Below are 20,499 nucleotides of genomic sequence, written 5' to 3'. Positions count from 1 at the left end.
TACTGCTATAATGGTTTGTTTTAGGATCTTGCAGATAATTAACAGTTTACTTACTTTGTATTACATAATATTCACATATGGATGAAGTGGAAATCAAACACCAGAACGTAGTATGAGGGAATTGACATAGTATGTGTTGGTACTGTTTTTTCACATTTGACACTGAGTCAGCCACGAGTAAAAACTCTTAACTCTCATCTTTGCATTTTTGCCTCTAGCTCCTTGCTGTCGTCATTAATGGAAGAACCAGGAAGATCTGGGACAGCGAGGGACTAAGCGTCATCAGAGCTCTGCATTGGGTGCTGTTCTTAGCTCACTCTGCCCAGCACACCGTTCCTTAATCTACCAGATCCTCAAGCTGGCACGCCAGGAAAAATTGCTGTCTTTGCTTAATCGCAGACCTGCAGGTCAAACTGAATCTTACTGCTGTCACTGTGGTGTAAACCCACAGGATAATGTTACTCCTCATGCAGTCGCACTTAGTGAATGTAAAGCCCACAACAACAGCCAATACCACCCTTTAATGGATTGTGATCATCAAGGTCATGGCAGCACAATATACCATCCAGGAGACTCCAAGTCAAATTGTAGCATCCATCTCTACCCTTTAAAAGACTGTAAAAGTGAAGGTTCTCTGGGCTCAAGCTACTGCTGTGTGCAGAGGTGCAGGATGGAAACCTACACTGTTCTGTGCCCCAAGAGGCTGCACTGCATTTCCTGCCAAAGCCTGGCTGTAGGTCATATGAACAATATAGTGTGTTCATTTACATCCTCTCCTCCATTATCCAAATCCCCTTCACTGTGCTCTCCCTCTAGTTTATGCCCTTCCTCATCGATCTGCTGTAACCAACACAACCCCCACTCTTGTCCCTGTTATTCAAACCATGCCTGTCTCATGCAGGTCAGGAACACAATAGAGAGAGAGGTTGTAGATGGGGATCCTCCTTGTCCTGTCTTAAAGAGAGAGCAGAGCCCCTCACCTCCCCCTCTTTCCCCGATCCCCTCAGACATCGGTAAGAAAAGTGATGAAAAACCACCCTCCCTCCGTCATCATAGACAAGAGGAGGAAACTGACCTAATGGTTGAAAATGGTCTAGTGAATGCAAGCCACCACGAAGCAGACATAGATACAGCTACAGAAGAGGAGCTACAGTGTAAAAGCGGTCCAGCTGAGCAGAACCCAAGCGGGACTTTACTGCAAGACGTCGTGAATCGCTTCAGTGAGAGACTAGAGACAATCAAACCTCTAGAGAAGGAACCACCGCTGGTTTCAACAACAGTTAATGTTTCTGAAAAGGAGCAGCTGCAGTCTCCCTCAACCAGTCAGAACCTGCAGTCTCCTCCTGATGCCCAGCTGACTGAAATCATCACCAAAGTGCTTCACAAAGGCAACGGTAGTGACTACAATCTCAGTGAGCTGTTCAATCGCCATGATAGCAAAGAGCCCAAGTCACCTAACACTCGCTCCCGACGTCGCCAGGAAGTCCTTGCTGCCATAGCAACACCTGCTGATGACTCTTCAACCAGAAGGCATACCTTACAAATTAAACGGGAGCTTGCCATGCTTGACCAATCCTGCAATAGGAGAAAGGTGCCACCAGCCAAGAAGGCAAAGTTGAACGATGGGAATGTTACTATAACTACATCATGCACTTCATCAGACTCAAACCAAGTTAAAGGGGAGTCAAAAAGAGAAATTGAGGTAGGTGTAGAACCTGTAGAGGATCATAGAGTTGGGGAGGGACCACTGAACATGCCCTCTGCAGAAAGTGACAGGGATGAAGTAAAAGATGAGATACAGACAGTTATAGTAACAGAAGATGTTCAGATCCTTAAAGCAGAGGAGAAAGAAAGGGAAATATCCCTTAGTGAGGAACAATATCTTACTCTCTCAGGCACTCAAATACCCAACCCTGAAATGCAGAGCATGTATGGCAAACAAGACTCAAAAGATCCCAGTGTACAAACGGAAACACAGGCAATGACAGCGGCTATAACCTCAGCAAAACAGTGTGGCAGGCCCCTTAGGGAAGGTGGGAAGGTTAGCAGTGCTGGAAGTGATAAGAGCCACAAAGAACCTCAATCAGGTCAAAGCTCTGACAGTGACAATAGACCCAGTAAAGGTAAAGGTGGCCGTAGTCCTATTCGAGAGAGGCAGAATTCTCAATTGACCCGCTCAGAAAAGGCAAGGAGATCGAGGAGAAGCATAGTCCCTCCACACCGGTTCTCCTCCTATGTCACAGAACCCAGGAAGATGTTCTTTGTTGCGTGTTTCTCTGAAAGCATCTTTAACCAGAGAGCCCGTAAGGACAAGGTTTTGACATCTGGCACCTTGAATAAAGATCCAGAAGATAAGGACAGCCAACTTGAATCAAGAAACAAAGCTCCTCTGTCCTCACCTGAGCACACAGGGGAGCTTGCCTTTGGATTGGCACAGAGAGAACAATGTGGACCATCTCACACAGAGTCAAACACTGTGGCTGCCAAAGAAAAGAGCCCTACAAAACAAAGCTCAGACATCAGGACAGATGACAGCGACTCTGCTGCCAATCCTGTAAGAAGGCTACGATCATCTCCAAAAAGACTACAGGTCTCAAAGACAGGCTTCAAGAATGCCCAAAAATTCTTCAAATAGCAATTTCACAATGGACTCTGCTCCTTGTGTTGAGAAAACTCCCAACTCTCAAGTCCAGTACACTAGTCCAATTAAGCTCATGTTTGTATCACCAGTAAAGGATAAGGAAGGAGTCAGATATAGTCTCAAATCAGCAGGCTCTGGTTCTAGCACACAAGCAGAGGAACCCTTTGACCCATGTGAAGTGTCATCATGGTCAGGGACACCTGAGAAACACAAAAACCAGAACACCAGGTCTCCTACTACAAAAGTAAAATCTATTTTGTCACCACTAAAGTCTCCTACCTCACCCACAAGATCTGCTTGTTCACCGACCAAGTCAGCGTCCCCGCCAGCCAAGTCAGCTTCCTCATCACCCAAGTCAGCTTCCTCAACACCCAGGTCTGCCTCCTCAACACCCAAGTCGGTTTCTTCACCAAGCAAGTCTGTGTCCTCACCACCCAAGTCTGCATCTTCACCCTGCAAGTCCACATCTTCGCAAAGAAAATCTGTGTCTTCACCACCCAAGTCTGCATCTTCACCACGCAAGTTAGCTTCTTCACCAAGCAAATCTGTGTCTTCACCACCCAAGTCTGCATCTTCAACACACAAGTCAGCTTCTTTGCCAAACAAATCTGTGTCCTCACCGCACAAGTCACCTTCTTCACCAAGCAAGTCTGTCTCCTCACCACCCAAGTCTGCATCTTCACCACACAAATCAGCTTCTTCACCAAGCAAGTCTACACCTTCATCATCCAAGTCTGCCTCTTCACCCAAGTCAGCTTCCTCGTCACCTAAAATAGGTTCCAGAAGATCAGGCGAAGGTACTCCAACTAAACGTGTGGCTGGAGCTGAGAGCCAGAGATCACCATGTGACATACTATCTTTTCATGAATCCACTCCTCCAAAAAGGCGTCCGGGCCGGCCAAAGAAGCTGGGACCACAGCTGGAGCAAAAAGTGAAGAGGCCAATTGGTCGGCCACGCAAGCCAAAGGCCATGGATACAGTAAGTGAAGCAAAAACGTTAAGTGGAAAATCTGTTTTAGCATCTGATGCTGAGGAGAATGTCAACAAGAACCTCAAAATAACAGTCGTATATGGCCGTTCAAGGAGAAACAAGCGAATGGTGTCAGAGGGCTTTGACCAGCTACAAACAGAATTCCATGATGCTTGGCAAGCTGTGGGCCTTAAAAGTGACTTGGGCATTTTAATGCACAACTCTAAGACCAGCTCAGGTAGTATCGAAACCACCTCAACAGAATTATCAGACGAGTTCAGTTTTGTCAGCCCTGTGAAAGAGTCTGCCCCTCAGTCTAGCAGTAACATTAAATGTCAGAAGCGGGATGACTCTGTGCCCTCAAGGAAACCAGGTAGACCTGCAAAAGTTAAAATCTCTGGAATCTCAGTCACAGTAACCACAGTGTCACCTCGACAACGCAAAATTCAGATAAATAAGGATACTCGGAAGTCTCCTGAAACACTAATTCATAAGCAAGTACTTCTGCCAGAATTCAAATCTGCCAAAGAGCCCTGGACAATCAGCCATCAGTCAACAAAAAAAAGCAGTCAAACTGAGAAAGGGATAGAAACAAAGGACGAAAGTAAAGACAAACTGACAAATCAGGCTGTAGCAGTGCGTCAGTCAATGAGAGTGAGAAAGCCCTCAATCCACTTTCTGCACGCTGTTGCCACCTCCACCTCTCGATCATACAGCCACAGTAGTGCTCTGCTAAAGCGCTCTAAACAACTTCTGCTTAACAAGGCCAACAATGAAAGGAAAAAGGAGGAGCAAAAGAGCTGTGTTGAAACTTCAGCTGGGAAAAGACAGCTCTTTGGACAAGACAAGAGGAAGAACATTTCTCAGGACCTGAGCAGAGTGGCAGGGGTATCTGTAGATTCAATCTTTACCCCAAAAGAGACACTAAGGTGGTGGCCAGCATCTGCTGAGAAAAAGACAATGAACCAGGAGCTTGCCAGGCGAATTCGACTTATCTCTGACACCTGGGTCTCAGACACTGTGGAGAATCAAGAGAAAGAAATTGCCCTCAATTCTAAATTAGGCACAAAAGGCAACAATTCATTAACAAGGAAGTCGAAACATTCCTCTGTGGTTCGAACACTGTTTGATTGTCCTCCTAACAAACCAAGGTCCTGTAGCATGCAGCAGCTCTGCTCCTGGTTTATGCAGACCACTGAGACACAGTCACTAGCTATTGTCAAGAAGGCAAGCTCCCGCAATCCTTACGAACTTATGCACTTCCCTCGTTCTGCCAATAAGAAAAGTGTTTGCAACAGTCCTCAGGCAGAGCGACTCCGTAAACACATCAAGAAGTTTGCCAAAACTGTGCCAAAAAGTCCTTTGCAACATCAGCAGGCTCAAAGAAGGTTGAGGAAGAAGAAAAAGGCACATAATATTAGGCGACGACTTTTCACTCCCAGGTTTGCAACAGGCAGGCTTGATCAAGGAGTCCAATCATGGAGAAGCAGAGCATTTAGAAAATACCAGGCCACCGTATTTAGAGCCAGGACAAGGTTCCTAACCCGGAAAGAAAGGGTTAGGTGGCAAAAGAGGCAGCGGAATAAGAAAAACACAAACATGGCTACAAGTTGTTCAAATGGACATACAGTAACTGGACTACAACCAAAACGAAAAGCATTAGACAGATCAGCAAAGGATCAGTTATCTGAAGGTTTGGAGAACATTTCTGCCACCACTTCTGTTGACCAAACTCAGGAGCCTGTGGACGTACCCAAAGAGCAGAACCTCTGCTCAAAAGCCTGGAGTGATGAGACACTGAAGGAATGCCGGGTATTTCTGAGGAAGATCAACTCTCCAAACAATGAATCAACTGAGGAAGAAGACTCCTGTACTGTGACACTGGATGATGGGTCACCCTCTGCATACCTATTTGCAGGAAGGGAGAGAGAACTGGTAGGAGTTGTTAAAGCTGTGAAAACTGAAAGAAAAAGGAGGACTGCCTCCAAGAGAGCTGGCAGGTTCTGCACCTAAATCAGTCCAGGAGCAGGATGAGATGCCAGTGCTGAGACAGAAATGCAAATACAAAAGTCCTGGGGTTGTGTCTACTGAACCAACGCAACCACCACCACCAGCGAAAATGTTGAGACAATCGCGAATGAGGGGCCTAACCGGGCCGAGATGGTGCGACTTTGTGTTTGGTAACTACCTTGCCTCCTTTTACTGAATATCACTAAAGCCATCAAAATTTATCAAGTTTCAGTTTCAAATCACCACAAAGTCAACTTGTGCCTCTCTTTCTTTTTTGACAGGAAACTAAATGAAGCATAAGGCCTCCTTATCCCTGGGAAAGGGACTGTGGTTTAACGTGGTGCCTTTGGACATTGAGCTGACCACGTGGACTGACCATCCCGCTATGGTTCAGTCTTACACTCAGCAATTATGTAGCAGTCTAACTTAACAAAAGCTTGATGTTGCACTATTTTTATCCATGGATATGTATGTACAGAATGTCTGATTTTTTTTTTTTTTGTCAACTTGCCTTTGTCTTTCTGAACATGTTTAGTAGATCAAATCATCACAGTTTTAATGGGATAAGTGCTTACACAGCTAGCACTGTAGAGTGGCTGTATCGAAAGGAAAGACAGAGTTTGACTGCATTAAGACAGCGTCAAACCCTCCCCCATCCAAAAAACATACCTCATTATCAAGGCCACCACCTCCAGATAATCTGAAACCAGTAATAATTTTTAATAACTTAAGTAATTGTTATTGTATGGCTCTAAAATCTCCTTCCAAATTTAGCTTTTATTTATCATCATCCTTACTTGGCACTGTTCAAATTTCAAGTTTTGGGTTTTAAAAATGTATATTTAAATTTAATGACATTCTCTCAAGCCGAGCCTTGTTTGCTAGTCACTGTTGTATTGCAAGCCAGTAGCCAAAAACATGCTTTGAATGAAGGAATCCCCCCCACCCCAGCTGTCACACGTGTATGGGCCCTCTAAAATCCTTTATTGAAATTATTTTAGGTCATTATTTCTTTATAAATTTCAGTATTTGTCTCAGCACCAAACCACAATTAGCACAATTACACATGTTCTACACACTCGGCCCCAACAAGCCACAAAATCCAGAGGTATATGTGAAGTGAAGAAAAGTGGCATTATGCAGTTGTAGAAAGTAGATTCTGATTCATGTGTTAGTTCGTGGGATCTGACTTGTTTTTAAATCATCTGTCTTTATGTGATTGTCTTCTTGTTTTCACCCAAAGCATATACTGTACGTCGGCGTCAGATCTACTTCTTGCACTATTCCATTTGAGATTATTAATCCCACTACGCAGATTCCTCCCCCCAGATTTTGCACATCCCATGTCCCACTACCAACCCCTACTGTAAAACTTATAGAATCTATGTGGTGCAATACAAACCCAGATGATTTATCAGTATGTAGTAATTATTTTATTGCTGACAGACGAATGGATGTACACAAGTACCAATGGCCTGGGATGTTACTTCAGTTGTTTCCATAGCCATGTAATGTGATCTTTAAAGGATGTTGCTATACAAACTTTTTTTTAAACCCACCTGCTTTGTTCTCCTTGACAGATCCTTAATTATTAAAATAGCATTAAATTGTTTTTATCAGAAACATGATAGCATTATTTACTGTTGCAGGTGGGAGATGTGTTGCTGTTAAGGTTTCCTTAGTTCCTGTTGTGTTTTTATTTTTGTTTTCCTCCTCCCTCAAGTTGCAGCAAGACGCCTACCTCCACTGGGGCTCAGCTAAACCTACTGCTCTTTTGCTTATCAACCGTGTGATAGACATGGCCAGAGAGTTGATCGTTAAACACTAATCTTGGATCAGTATCATGTTAGATCCAAGATGTCTGGCTGTAGGTCAAAACTTAAACCTGTAGTGTGTGTATTGTGTGCCTGACTACCCCCCTTGTATGTATGTATGTATGTCACTATGGTTGCCATTTCAACAGGAAGGGAGATGGGATGGCCCAGTCATGTGTTAAATAACCCTTGGCCCTCTGTTGAAGAACCTGGTGCTAAACATCTGTTGTATATTTTCTTTATCATGTGTTTTTATACTGTCCATTACAGATGCAACAAACAGGTGTCTGTAATTGGAACAATAAAGAGTCTTTTGAAATAACCAGTGAGCAATATGATTTATAGTACAGAGTGAAATGTAAAAACCACAACCTGTAGTTTCCACTGTAGAATATAGCAGGGTTTCTGATCACCATATGCAAGGTAGAGTGCATTCTTCCATAACCTTAGGACTTTTCACACTGGGGGTGCTTTTTTCATGCAATTAATTTACTTGATATTTTTTTTTATATATAACACTGCTTTGGTTTCGTGATAATGAAGAGGAAGAGCTTCATAGACATATTTCACTTTAATGATTAAAATGACAAAATGTGAAACTTGGAAAAACAGACAAAACTAAAGACTACATATGAAGACATGACCCCATTGTAAGGAAAGTATTTCTGAATTATGTTAAACTGGAATATTTGAGCACTGGTTAACACTAACTGCTTCGTTTTTCATTTTTACATTGATTGTGTATAACCTGACTTTTATGACACGTTGGCCTCCTGGTTGATGAGGGTGTTGAGATCCAGCTTGGTTTTCTCTAGAGCAGCAGTTTTGGCCCGCCGCGACGGACGCACCGCAGAAACTGACTCTGGAACATTTTCTCCATCACTGCAAAACAAAAACAAGAAATGAGATGTAAAAATAAAAGTGATGGCATCAGATCAAGTACGGTGGCTTCAGCCATCACCATGCTTCCTTGTGCACTCACCTCTCCTCGGATGACTCTGCCCTCCTGCTTGGCTTCCTGCCTCCTTTAGCTGTGCATGCTTTCCTCTGACCTGTGCACACAAACACTCGGGTTACCTCACTATGCTGAGTCAACTCCTTCAACTCAGGTAGACGAGAGGAGAGCTCTAAAAATACACCAGCCCTATCAACAACTGCAGTTTTGGATGAGTGTACAGAACCTGCGTTACCTCTTTTAGCTCTCTTGGCAGATTTAGATGGATCCTCTGTTGCAGTCTCTGTGGAAACATGGCAGACAGAAATAAGTCATATTTGCCATCCCTCCCTCTGCAAGCTGAATTCTTATCTTGTCAGACCCCGAATACGAAGGAGTCAGGCATATTTTAATCCACTTAGCAACATTCTGCTAATAAGACATAATCCCTTTATAGGAGGATTTATCACAAATGTACGTGGCGTAAATCTAGTTAGACACAGGCACTGAGAAGGTAGCATCTGTTAGGGATGCTCAGTGGGACGTCAGGTGGTGTTTTATGACTGTCACTGTGTTTGTGTTTGTACCATCTGCATTGACATCCAGTGGTTGTAGTGCGCTGGCGCTGAGGAGCTCAGCCTGTTCTTTTGAGTCCACCAGCTGATAAAGCATCTTCTCCAGAGCACGGAGACAGACACGATCCCTCACCACCTGACGAAAAAGACGACAGAAAGAGAAGGAAAACATTTTCCACAACTGATGTGTACATAAAGCTGCAAACGTGAAAATTAACTGAGTTTTCTATTGACAGGAAAGTAATTGGCATGTATTTTAAGTAAAAATACCAAAGATTCTCTGGTTCAAAGTTCTCCATTGTGAAGATATACTGTTTTATATGATGTTAAACTGAATATTTTGGGGTTTGCAACTGTTGTTTCACTGTTTTCTGGCGAGTGATAAGACAATTAATTGAGAAAATCTGCTGATTAACAGACACTAAAATGTTAGCTACAGACCTAGGTATACAGATATACATAAGTGTGTGTTTTTAATTGCATGTACCTGTACAAGCTGTTGCAGCAGCGTCTGCAGATCTTTCCTTACGGTCTCGTCTCTGCTGAGCTCTAGGTTGCTCAGAGTCTTGGCGTAGAGACGAACCTCAGGGGCCGTCGGGTCCTTCAGCATCTCCCCACACATACGCACCGCCAGATAGTCATGAACACACACCTCCTAAAGACATATGTATCCAATGAACTTGATTAGTTGAGCTGTTATCAAATTGAGGGTTTTACAAACAGCTTAGTCAAACAACTGTGAATTAAATCTCTGCCTGCTCTAATGTGAACTGAAGCATTCAGGAGAACAATTTGCAGACCTCAGAAGAAATGAGTGTGTTATTTGAGGGGAATAAAGCAATATGATGAAAAGCTCAGGGAGCCAATAAAAACATGACTACTAATAAACAATAAACACCATGTTAGTCTCAGTGGATGTTTCTTACCTCTGTGTTAGTTGAGGGTTTAATAAGCGCACTCGGTCGGGTCAGGTCCACAAGCAGCTCAACCACATTGTTAATATCCACCTCAGCTAGAGGAGAGGTGGCTGGGGCATTCATCAGAGTCCGAACAGTTGGCAGGAAACTCTCCTCCACGACCTCCTGGTGCAGCCTAATACACACAGACAGCAAGACCAACTCCTATATTAGTCTGCAGCATATAACTAATTACTTCCCTCCAGGTGAGTCATGGGAAATACTGTACACAGCTATAATAAATTAACCACATATCACATTGTTTGCTTGAGTATGAGAACATGTCTGACCTGCTTTCACGGGCGTAGAGTTGGAAGAAGACGCCGAGGCAGTGTCGCAGTCGGGTGTCGTCCTCGGTGACGGGGTTGTACCACAGCAGCACCAGACGGGACAACATCTTGGCACTGGAGATGCGGCCAGTGTACATAAGTTTGGCCAGGCCCTCCGCTGTTTCTGTACGCAGGTCGGACACCTGGAAATGGTGATGCCTCATTTTAACATCTGCTGTTTTACATCCCAAAACACATACTTCAGTTCATAAAATGTCTCACCTCGCTGTCAAGGAACTCTGAAAACATCACGAGGATACTCTTTGAGGTGTCCCCCGCTGCCTCCCCCTTCTCCTCTGCTGCTGGCAGTGGTGCGTCCTCCTCCTGTCGGTCTGGCGACTGGGAGGGCAGGGCTGTCTGATTGGCAGCTGTTTCAGAGAGCAGCTGGAAGCCGAACAGCAGCAGCAGGTCGATGATAGCCCGCAGAGCACTGATACGGATCTTTACCTCATCCAGCTGAGCAATCTGAAAACACACAGACACACAACACTTTTAGTACTGGCAGTAGAAAATTCATGTCTGAGTTTTTGGGTCAGTGAACAAAAAAAAATAAATAAACAACCTTGTTGTACCTCATTATGCAAGGTTGTTTTTTTTTTTTTTAAATAACTACAGCTGCAGATTAACCAAAAAGACTTCAGGGTGTTGTTTCTAGACAGACATTTTGTGTTAAGTTTCAAATGTTTTTCAAGTATTGTGCAGCAAAAGTCTCAGCAGCGGAAATCTCAAAACCTCAGCAACTAAAACGGAAACTATCTGGTGGATATGACTGGTGGTTTAAATATGGTTGATCTGATTGTCTTTAAACATGCAACATGTTGCAACATATGTAAATTAAGTTCAAGGCAGAAGAAGCATTTGTACAGTATTTACCTGTAGTAGCAGGACCATGTGGGTTTTGGCGAGATCCTTGCTGTGTAGAGTGCATGTTCCCAAACACACTACAGCCATGTTGCGGACAGCAGGGTGAGCATTTGCTATACTGGGCAGGACCTGACACAGGGAGAAAAATACAAACAATAAGCAAATCACCACCAAGGTTTCATTTGGTTGGCATACTCAAAAGAAATCATAACAAGAGTTTAAAAGCTCAGCATTACTCTGTAATGATCTCTTACTCCTGCTGCCAGCAATTAATAAATATTAGTAGATTTAGCATCAGAAAGAACAGTGTGCAAAATCAGAAGTGAAATCCCTCTGAAGAAGCCTGCAGTCAAACCACTACCATATTTTTGGGGATTGTCCCACTATCAAAGACTATTGGTGAGAGATACATAGTGCCTTGCAAGACATTTTTAACTATGAAATGCCCCTAGAAAGTAAGTCTGTATATTTTAGATATATACTCCAAAATGGCAGAAAAGATAAGTATTTAATAATCATGTTGCTAGCGGCCAGTAAAACAACTCTTACCAGGAAATGGTTATCACTGAAGAGCCAAACGTTAAATGCATGGATGGAAATCACAATGGCCATTTACAGTATGGAGAAGTTAACAGCACTTGTCAATCATAAATTAGAGCAATTTGTTTCACTCTGGTAAAGATTGAATTAAACATGTAACGCCCCATAGACCTGATTTTATTTTCATGAACTAGTGATTAATCTGTATTAACTCTGTATTAAATCGCTCCCTACTTGTTCAAAGCTTTTTTTCTTATTTATTAAAAATATACTCTTTTTTTCAATATGTATATCTGAATATATAACGTATATAAATGAATATATGATATATGCATAGACCATATAGAATACATCTTATGGAAATGTTTGTTTGATGCTGGACATCAATAAAAAAAAGAAGAGGAAGCCTGCAGTCAGAGAGACAAGCAGGTATGAAGTTAGAAATGTAAGTGAAACATTGTAAAATTGGACTTGGATTTGATCAAAGTACATAGTGGAGAAAAATAATATCTTTAACTTTGTCATAACCTGTCCTGTTACTGTACATTTTATACTATGCAACTGAACTTTAACTTTCATTTTACGAGACAATGAAATGGTGCCCTGTCCAATCAGAAGGGGAACTCTTAAATAAAAGGGAGTATCATACAGTATATGCTAACCAAAACTAAGGGTAGTAACTGGGTTTTGATACTATCGATCTAGCTGAGCTTGTCATCTGTGCATCTATGTTGACATAAGTGGAAAAATATGATGAGGTGTGGGGTGTGTTCATTTACCAATGAGGACATTAAGGCGCTTATGGTTGGACCAATTCGAGTCTTGATGTTCATCTGCTTCAGCAGCTCAGCACACATGGTCAAACACCTCAGAAGAGTCTCTGGGTCATTCTGAAACACAGAAAACAAAACAATTAAGACCTTTTCCTGGACAATTAAGACACCGTGGCGTTGCTTCACATGTGTCTCTGTACCTTCTCAGTGCGGGTCTCCTTGTCAGCCGGCTGGCTGCTCTCTGCGATTTCCTGGAGGATCTGGTTCCTGCGGTTCTCAAGCTCTGTGATGGAGTCCTTCAGCTCTGCCGCGCGGCTGAACTCCTGGGCAGTGATGAAGTCCTCCAGAGTTTGTTTAGCCTCCAAGATACGCACCTTCACCTCTGCTAGCTGGATGGGAGGAGGGGAAGAAAGGAGTGGAGAGAGTCATTCCTTGGCTGAAATACACTCCAGAGGGTTCTTGACTGTTGAGATGGGCAACTGCACCTCAACTAAGAGGAAAAACAACAACAGCTGGGGCTCTGGGCCAGGTTACAACACACTAGAGGGTACTTTGCTTTTGCTGACTGAAAAAAGGAGAGACGGACAAAGAGAGCAGGTGCACTGAATGGATGGAAGCTAAACACCTGGGCCAGGACTTTCTTCCCTGCAGCTGTTTGGCCTCCAAGATATTACACTTTGAATGCTTGTTGAAAGTGAGAGTGCAGACGGATTGACAATCCTGACTGAAGCTCGGGGCTGTCAGACAACCCCTCAGCGCCTATATTTGTTCCTTGGCAACCACTGGCTGTCACCGAGTTCAAATAAGGAAATAAACATGAAGAAAACTGATAAAGAAACAGGAAAAAAATCTGGATGTACCAGGCAAAGAGCAGATTGGCGTACATGATTTGCACCTTCAACCCCACTTGTTAACACATGCTACGCCTCCAAATACAAACCATCTGGCAGATGGAGGAACGACAGGATGAACAAATAGAAACAGACAAAGAAGGAGTATAAATAGAAGAATGTTAGAGCTCAAAAAGATAAGGAAATTATGAGTTAGTAATCTTGATTTAAGGTTTTTGATTATATTTCCTAACTGTCTTGAATGCATGTTCATATTCTGTCTGGTTGAATACTTTGTAAGATTTAATCATCAGTAAAAACTTTCACTTTGTAATAATTCAAACTTTTCTACCAAATCAAAACTAGTTCTGTGCCAGTGTGTAATGTTTTCATCCATCCAAAAAACACAGTAGGGCAACTGGAAGGTTTTACAGAATCTAATTGCCTCTGGGTGTTTTCAGTTGGCAGAGTGTTGCCCACCTGGACCTGCTGCCGACGGCTCTCATTCTCATCCACCGGCTGACTGGCCTCCGTGATGGGCTCCCTCACATCAGAGATGATTTCTGCCACCTGTGCAACACATAGCCAGCTCATTTAGACATCAATCCCTGTGGTAATGACCACCCCACCCCCACCATGCTGAATGGAAAATCTCTTCATTTTGTGACATCTCAAACAAAAGACCTTTAGTGGCAAAGGACAGTTTAATTCATGCATCCATCAGCAGAATCATTAACCCCCCCCCGAATTGTGTCCATCTGGAAACATTGATAAATAATTTCAGCCTTTATATTCTCGTTTCTGCCTAATTGGTCTGTCAAATTAATTCCTGACGAGCATCAATATTTGCGTCTCCCTTTGTGTGAGGGAAAAGAGACTCGGATTAAGAAACTCAGATTTAAGTGTAAAATATAACTCACAGTTTGAATGCGTCTCTGGTCATCAGGGATGAGGGTGAGGAGCTTCTCGGTGAGCAGGGAGACGAGGGAGGAGGGAGTCTGTGGAAGAGCCAACATCTCCTGCAGAACAGCCACCACACGCTTCCTACAAAGACATAGAACAGCATAAGTCTGATTAAAAGACGCAACAACAAGTTGTGAAAACAAAACAAAATGAACTGAATCTCACATATTTGAACTGAAGAACAGCTGCAGTGCCCAGTGACATATAACCTGGCATTTAACCAACCAATCAGTTCACAGCCTGGCTTAGAAATCCCCTACTTCAGTTCAAGTCAAGTCAAGTCAATTCAGTTTTATTAATATAGCAGACAACAGAAGGCATTTTTCATATAGAGCAGGTCCAGACCACACTCTTTATATTGTAATATTTACTTATTTATTTAACAGAGACCCAACAATTCCCACCATGAGCAGCACAAGGTGTCAGTGGAAAAACTTCCTCTTAAGAGGCAGAAACTTTGAGCAGAACCAGACTCAGGGTGGGCGGCCATCTGTCTCAACCAGTTGGTTGAGAAAGAGAAGGGGGGCTGTAACTAATTATAATGAAATTAATAATTAGTTACAGCCCTACAGTGGTCAGACTGTAACTAATCAGTGCAAACATCAGACGTAAGCAAACACAAGAAAGAAAATAAATTACACTGACATATTCAAAAACAATCAGGCATTATTGTTATTAAGGTAAATGTGAGAATTCATCCTGTCCACCCTCACAGTGTCCAATCCTTTCTCAGACTCTTCCTCTACCAGCTACACCGAAATTGCATCATGAAGAAATCTTTTAATGTCCAGTATAAACAGGAGGAATGATTACAGCGAGCATAAAAGCCGGCTTTAAACTACATCCAAACTGCATGTCAGATGGTGGGATGGCATCAGAAACCCACTCCTATAACTTTGTGAAACTGACAATCTGACGTTCACACCATGTTTGGCCAGCTCTGCAGAGGTACAGAGGTAAGAATATGTGCTATTATCCCCATATGTAAATAAGATCTCTGACAGCTGTCTTCCCTCCCACTCCATTTTTTCTACCATCTGTTTATCATTTCACCAAGACAACCCTGATCCTCATCTTACCTGCCGCCCTCTTCGTTTGTGTCTAGACATCTGATCAGGTGGATGAGCTGTTGAGAGATGAACTCTTTGGTCATGACCAGCTCCAGCTGGCTGAAGTCGGCCCTCTGCTCCTCCGACAGCACAGGCACCGCCCTCAGATATCTATGACGAGAAAATAACGAATAACGAGAGCCGCTCTCACATCAGATTTCATTCAAAACAAACCTTCAGTGACAGCAAAGATAACATTCAGAGTGCTCTCAGTCACTCAAGTCACAGTGGTACACCTCAGAATAAATATCACAATCGTATAAAATGCAGGACTGTAACTCTGTAGGTAGCTGAACACAAGCAATTGCTACACACAGCTGTATCAGCTACCAGCCAGTCACTGATTCATACAAACCTGCAACTGGTCCCTTTTATGAGCAGGTAAATGTTAAGCATGTTACTGAAATACAGCATCACACACGAGGCAGCAGCAGAGTAAAACAACAAAGATTATATTCAGTATGTGGTATTGGATGTGGGGAATTTAACTAGAGGGGAAAAAACAGCTTTTCAGGATTTTCTTAATCAAAAGCATCAAAAGAAAAAGACTAGATCTATGATAATAAAACATTACAACACATTCAGTGGTGTTGCAGTGCAGCTAAATTTTAAAATAGTTAAGATCTGTCTGGGGCCTGAGGCAGTGTTGACTTGATAACACCTGTTTTTGAAGTATCCGGCTTTGATCTCATAATAAAAAGACACAGATTTACAAGAGCACTAAGCTTCAGCAGAAGTTGTTTTACTTGTTTAGCAGGGTTAAGGTGTCACATTTTTCACACCTATAAACATCTTTATCACGTCATAATTAACCAGGTTAGTTTTAAATATTTTAGCAATTAGTTAGCCACACTGTTAAAGCCACACAGTTACATACTCAAAGATCTCCTCTGAAAACACTGGCCATGCCTTCAGATACCTGGAGTTAAACACGGTTGTTATGTCAAAGATATTAGCTCCTCAGAAAAATGTTTAAACCTGAAACTGATGTTTTTGGCCACTCAGGGGCAGAGGAAACAAGTGGGGAACACAACATTATCACAAAGTCTAATATTCACTCTTTTAGATCTGTTTTTAGTTTCTAAGAGATGATGGAAACATTTCGATCTGACAGCTGTTGTAACTTTAATACTATATTAACTACAAGAATATATCATTTCATAGAGCCTGTTATTGCTGTTGTTTACTTTGGAGCAGACAACATTCAGCTAACAGAAAGAAAATTGCAAATGTAATCCAGTGAATCTGTCTCGTCTCTCACCCGTTGAGGTACTCGGCGTAAGTGGCAGCATCTGGTAACACTTGCTCCAGCATTTCATCACCTTCATCTCCTTTAGCCTTGATGAACTCACACAGAGCTCTCCAGTAAAGCACATTCTCACAGGTCAGAGCGTCCACCGGGATCAGCTTCCTATTAAAAACACACGTTTCATCTCAGCCTCAGACGTTTTTAATCATCTACATCGCACGGGAGAAGCCAGAGAGACAGAAGCATGTGCAGGTACCTGTTGTCGAGCTGGACTCTCTCCTGCAGCAGCTCCTCATTAGGTTTGTTTTTGAAGATGGCTTTCAGTGTGTCCAGAGCTGTTTGGGCGCAGTTCTCTACATCCAGCCTGTGGAGTAGGTCTATGATGTTACCTTCCAACCGAAGCAGCCAGGACGGCAGCAAACGAGAGCAAACCACATCCCTAACCGCTTCTACAAGGCACACAAAACAATCAGACATATAAACTGGGCAGAACGGGAATGAGAATTTGCTGGAAAAAAAGAAAAATTTGAAATTTAAAGACCCTGGGCTAAAAACAATGTGATGGACATTTCTCTAACAATTTTTTGACATTTCATAGACTCATTTACTGGCAATAATTGGCAGAAAAATAATCAATACCTGGAGCTTCAAGTTAAATTTTAGCTTACTGTAAGAGAAGAGAGAGACTGGAAAATTTAGCCAAGTCTATAAGTAACACATCACACACAGGCAAAGAAATGACTATTACCTGAGGTGTCGTGGAGACCCTGCTGCAGCAGACTAACTCTCTGTGCGATGGTCAAAGCTTTAATGTGAACCTTGTCAGCCAGAACCTTAAAACACAGAAGAAAGATAGAAATGTTAGAGCAAACCCCAATTCACAACAATTACGACAAGTGTTCAGTCAAACCACTTTATTATGTTGTTATCGGTTGATAAACTGGGCTGACTACCTGGTAGGCTAGCTTGCGGACATTCTCTTTGATGTCCCGGGTACGTTTGAGTACTTTGGGGAGCGTTCGTGGGGACATTGCAATGCAGGAGAGAACAGCGCGTCGCACCTCAGCATTAGCATCATTGTCCAGAATCAACATAAATGCTGAAAAGAGGAAAGAAATGGATGGAACATTAGACAAGGGAGGTCCAACGATGAGGAGAATATACATAATCAAAAGGCATTTCACACATGTTGCAGTAATAGCACAATAGATTGGTTGTTGACAATATATGAACTCATAACTTTTTCTGCATTTGCTTACATCTGCTCTGTCAAATTGAAAACAAGGAGGTATGGAAAAAACAAACCGTTGATGGTGGGACAGTCAGGATCTTTTGGCTGCTGCAGACGCGTCATGGCCAAAGCAGCCTGAATCCTCACGTTGGGGAACTTGTCCGTGACGCGGACCAACATGGCTTGATGGATGCGATCAAAGAGGTCATCATCTATCTGAGCATTCTCTGCCATACTGCCCAACAACTTGTTGATCAGCTGGCACACACGGAAACGCACAGCATGGCTATTGGCTTTATGAGACTAAAAGAAAAAAAAGACAGGGAAGTAGAAAATGCAAGAGTCAGGTCAGAGTCCAACAGGAAGTGAGAGAGGACTGATTAGGAAGCAGCAGAAACATCAATCACAGCTTCTTGTTATTAATGTATGGAATTGTTTATACCTCCAACAGGAAATTGAAGATGAAACTCAGAAATGGATGATCATCTTCAACTTCTTCCTCTTCCTCCTCATCCTCCTGCTGCTCCTCTTCCTCCGTTTTAGGCGGAGACTGGAAACTTGTGGCAAACCTCGCGACAAACTCAATGACATTTTCAACTGTAGGTTCGCGCTTGTAGACAATCATGGCATACTTCAAGTAGTGGACAAACTCCTCGTGGAAGAGCGTCTTGTCCTCAAGCTGGAGAAGGAGATGGAGGATGTCATTAATAACAGGCAACAGGGATTGAAAACCAAGAGAAATAGTTTCCACAATAGCATCCTTTGCAGTAACTTAGTTAGCAGAAAGTGAAACCAAAAGAAAATAGAAAATACCACAGCTATAAAAAGACTTGTTACCCTAGTCCCCCTATTTAGAATTATTCTTTTAATTTTTGGTTTAAAACACATTAAACAATTGTAACACCTCAGGTAGACACCCATGAGTGATCAATTTGCAGATTATTTTCTTGATTAATCAGTGAATCAATGTAATTTCACCTAGCCCATGGTGATGTCTTCAAATGCCCAATCAGCACTATGAAAGCCAAAGAAAATAAATCCTCAGAACTGAGAGGCTGGAGCAATAACATTTCAGATTACAAATGACAATATACCAATAATAAACATGTCCTGAATGTGTGCTTACAGCTTCCACCTATCAAATTCTTATATATTGCTAATAAATGCTATAAGGGGGGGCTAAAGTGTAAAGTACATCATAAATGTGGATTTAAATTGTGAATTAAGTTAGGTAAGACGTCTAAAGACAGAAAATAAATACGGGTCAGAGCCTCACACAGGACTCACCTTGTTGTACCGGCTCCTCAGGCTCGCCACCAGCTTTGCCTTGTTGTTGTGGCCCTTCTGAGCGCGCTGAAACGCCTCTTTAATGTCTATTTCATTATCTGCAGTCATCTTTCCTCTGCAGCAAAACAAAATGAAAACACACAGAGTCACTCAAAATGCCGCAAAAGGTCTTTAACTGCTAAATGATGCTAACGGCAGCCTGTTTGTCTCCAGTGCCCTCATTAGTGAGAACCAAAGCCCAACCTCGACCCAACCAACTCCCGCTGAGAAAACAACAGGAAAAACAACGTCGTGAGGGATAAAACTCCCTAGAGACGCTTAAAAACGCAAGTTAAGATTAGAGCAGGTATCGTGGTATATAGAAGAATTGAACTTTTGTTACTTGCTTACAACGTACCGTTTCTTCAGTTTTCTTCCTACCAGACTGCCGCCTGTTTTCAAATTCAACTGCCGTGAGTTCTCACGAGACCTGAGACGCGTAATCTCGATTGCTACGTAGTGATGTGATAGGTTTGTGTGTCCTGAGTTTAGCCTGGCAGGCGGCACGGCGTTAGACTCACTATGCAAAAACAGTAGATTTGAAACGATAAATCGGATAATCGGTCAGTAGATCAGCATAAAATTAATCTATAAAAGTCTGTTTTTGACAATCAAATGCTCACTTTAGTAATATTCCTCATAACAGCTTCTTAAATGTGAGGATTTTTCTCTGCTTTTAATGTAACTGGACATTTCTGGGTTTTAGACTCTTAATTAAAATATGTATAGACATTTTTATTCATATTCTAACAATTTACAGATCAAATAATTTTTTTAATCATTAAAAAAGTCGTATTTTTAAACAGATCAAATTTATTCTTTTAGTTTTTTTTTATTCTGATGTTTATTGATAGCACTAGAATATATGTTCATACTTAACTCATACATAATTAGTTTCATAAAATAACGGTTTGCCTGCTGAATAGTCATAGGTGTAAGTTTCCCTGTAAGGACAAATTCAGGGATCGAGCCATAAAATACATAAAGGTACCCATAAAGAGGCCACAGACTCATATTTAGTTTACAATAGTAACATTAGATACACTGGGGTTTTGTGATTTATCATTGAAAAACATAAACTGAACCAAGTAGCCATAAGCCTTAATTTTGGTTGGATAAAACAAATCAACTATCATGTCACTAATCTGCAACTATTTCCCCATATGACCCATTTACTCTGGAGTGTAGCCCCTCTGTTGCTTCTGTGATGGGGGTTGTTTCTGTGACTTCCAAGGCCACAGCTGCAGGGCAACAGGGGTCTCCACAGGTGGAAAGGGTGACAACAGCAGCAGCCATCTATCTCTGGAAATTTAATATAGAGGGTACTCTGTGAGGCTGTTTGCTTTAGATCTGCGTGCATGTGAACGAGGGATTATCTGGGAGGT

General features: G+C 42.3%; 2 protein-coding genes across 3 annotated transcripts; one reads left to right on the top strand and one right to left on the bottom strand.

Annotated features, from left to right (window-relative positions):
* Positions 1-285: 285 nt before the first annotated feature.
* On the top strand, positions 286-7,757 carry LOC108896568 (uncharacterized). Its single transcript, XM_018695754.2, has 2 exons — positions 286-5,791; positions 5,903-7,757. The coding sequence occupies exon 1, from the start codon at positions 2,613-2,615 to the stop codon at positions 5,622-5,624; it is 3,012 nt and encodes a 1,003-aa protein (XP_018551270.1). The 5' UTR covers positions 286-2,612; the 3' UTR covers positions 5,625-5,791; positions 5,903-7,757.
* Positions 7,758-7,987: 230 nt separating this feature from the next.
* On the bottom strand, positions 7,988-19,548 carry ncapg (non-SMC condensin I complex, subunit G). Of its 2 annotated transcripts, none has more exons than XM_018695752.2 (22): positions 19,473-19,548; positions 19,076-19,190; positions 18,231-18,467; positions 17,863-18,091; positions 17,511-17,656; positions 17,306-17,390; positions 16,814-17,006; positions 16,570-16,719; positions 15,279-15,419; positions 14,157-14,280; positions 13,717-13,806; positions 12,607-12,795; positions 12,413-12,523; positions 11,103-11,222; positions 10,452-10,694; positions 10,191-10,372; positions 9,871-10,036; positions 9,432-9,599; positions 8,957-9,080; positions 8,626-8,673; positions 8,418-8,487; positions 7,988-8,317 (listed from the first exon to the last, which is right to left on the bottom strand). In XM_018695752.2, the coding sequence occupies exons 2-22, from the start codon at positions 19,181-19,183 to the stop codon at positions 8,191-8,193; spliced, it is 3,051 nt and encodes a 1,016-aa protein (XP_018551268.1). In that variant the 5' UTR covers positions 19,184-19,190; positions 19,473-19,548; the 3' UTR covers positions 7,988-8,190. The 2 variants fall into 2 exon arrangements, with proteins under 2 accessions (XP_018551268.1, XP_050926593.1); XM_051070636.1 differs by having other exon boundaries at positions 19,076-19,202; positions 19,474-19,546.
* Positions 19,549-20,499: the final 951 nt, after the last annotated feature.

The sequence above is a fragment of the Lates calcarifer genome, linkage group LG5 (assembly GCF_001640805.2).
Source record: "Lates calcarifer isolate ASB-BC8 linkage group LG5, TLL_Latcal_v3, whole genome shotgun sequence".
Taxonomy (NCBI): domain Eukaryota; kingdom Metazoa; phylum Chordata; class Actinopteri; family Centropomidae; genus Lates; species Lates calcarifer.
Note: the sequence above shows the minus strand (reverse complement) of the source record. Positions and strands in the feature narration are given on the sequence as shown.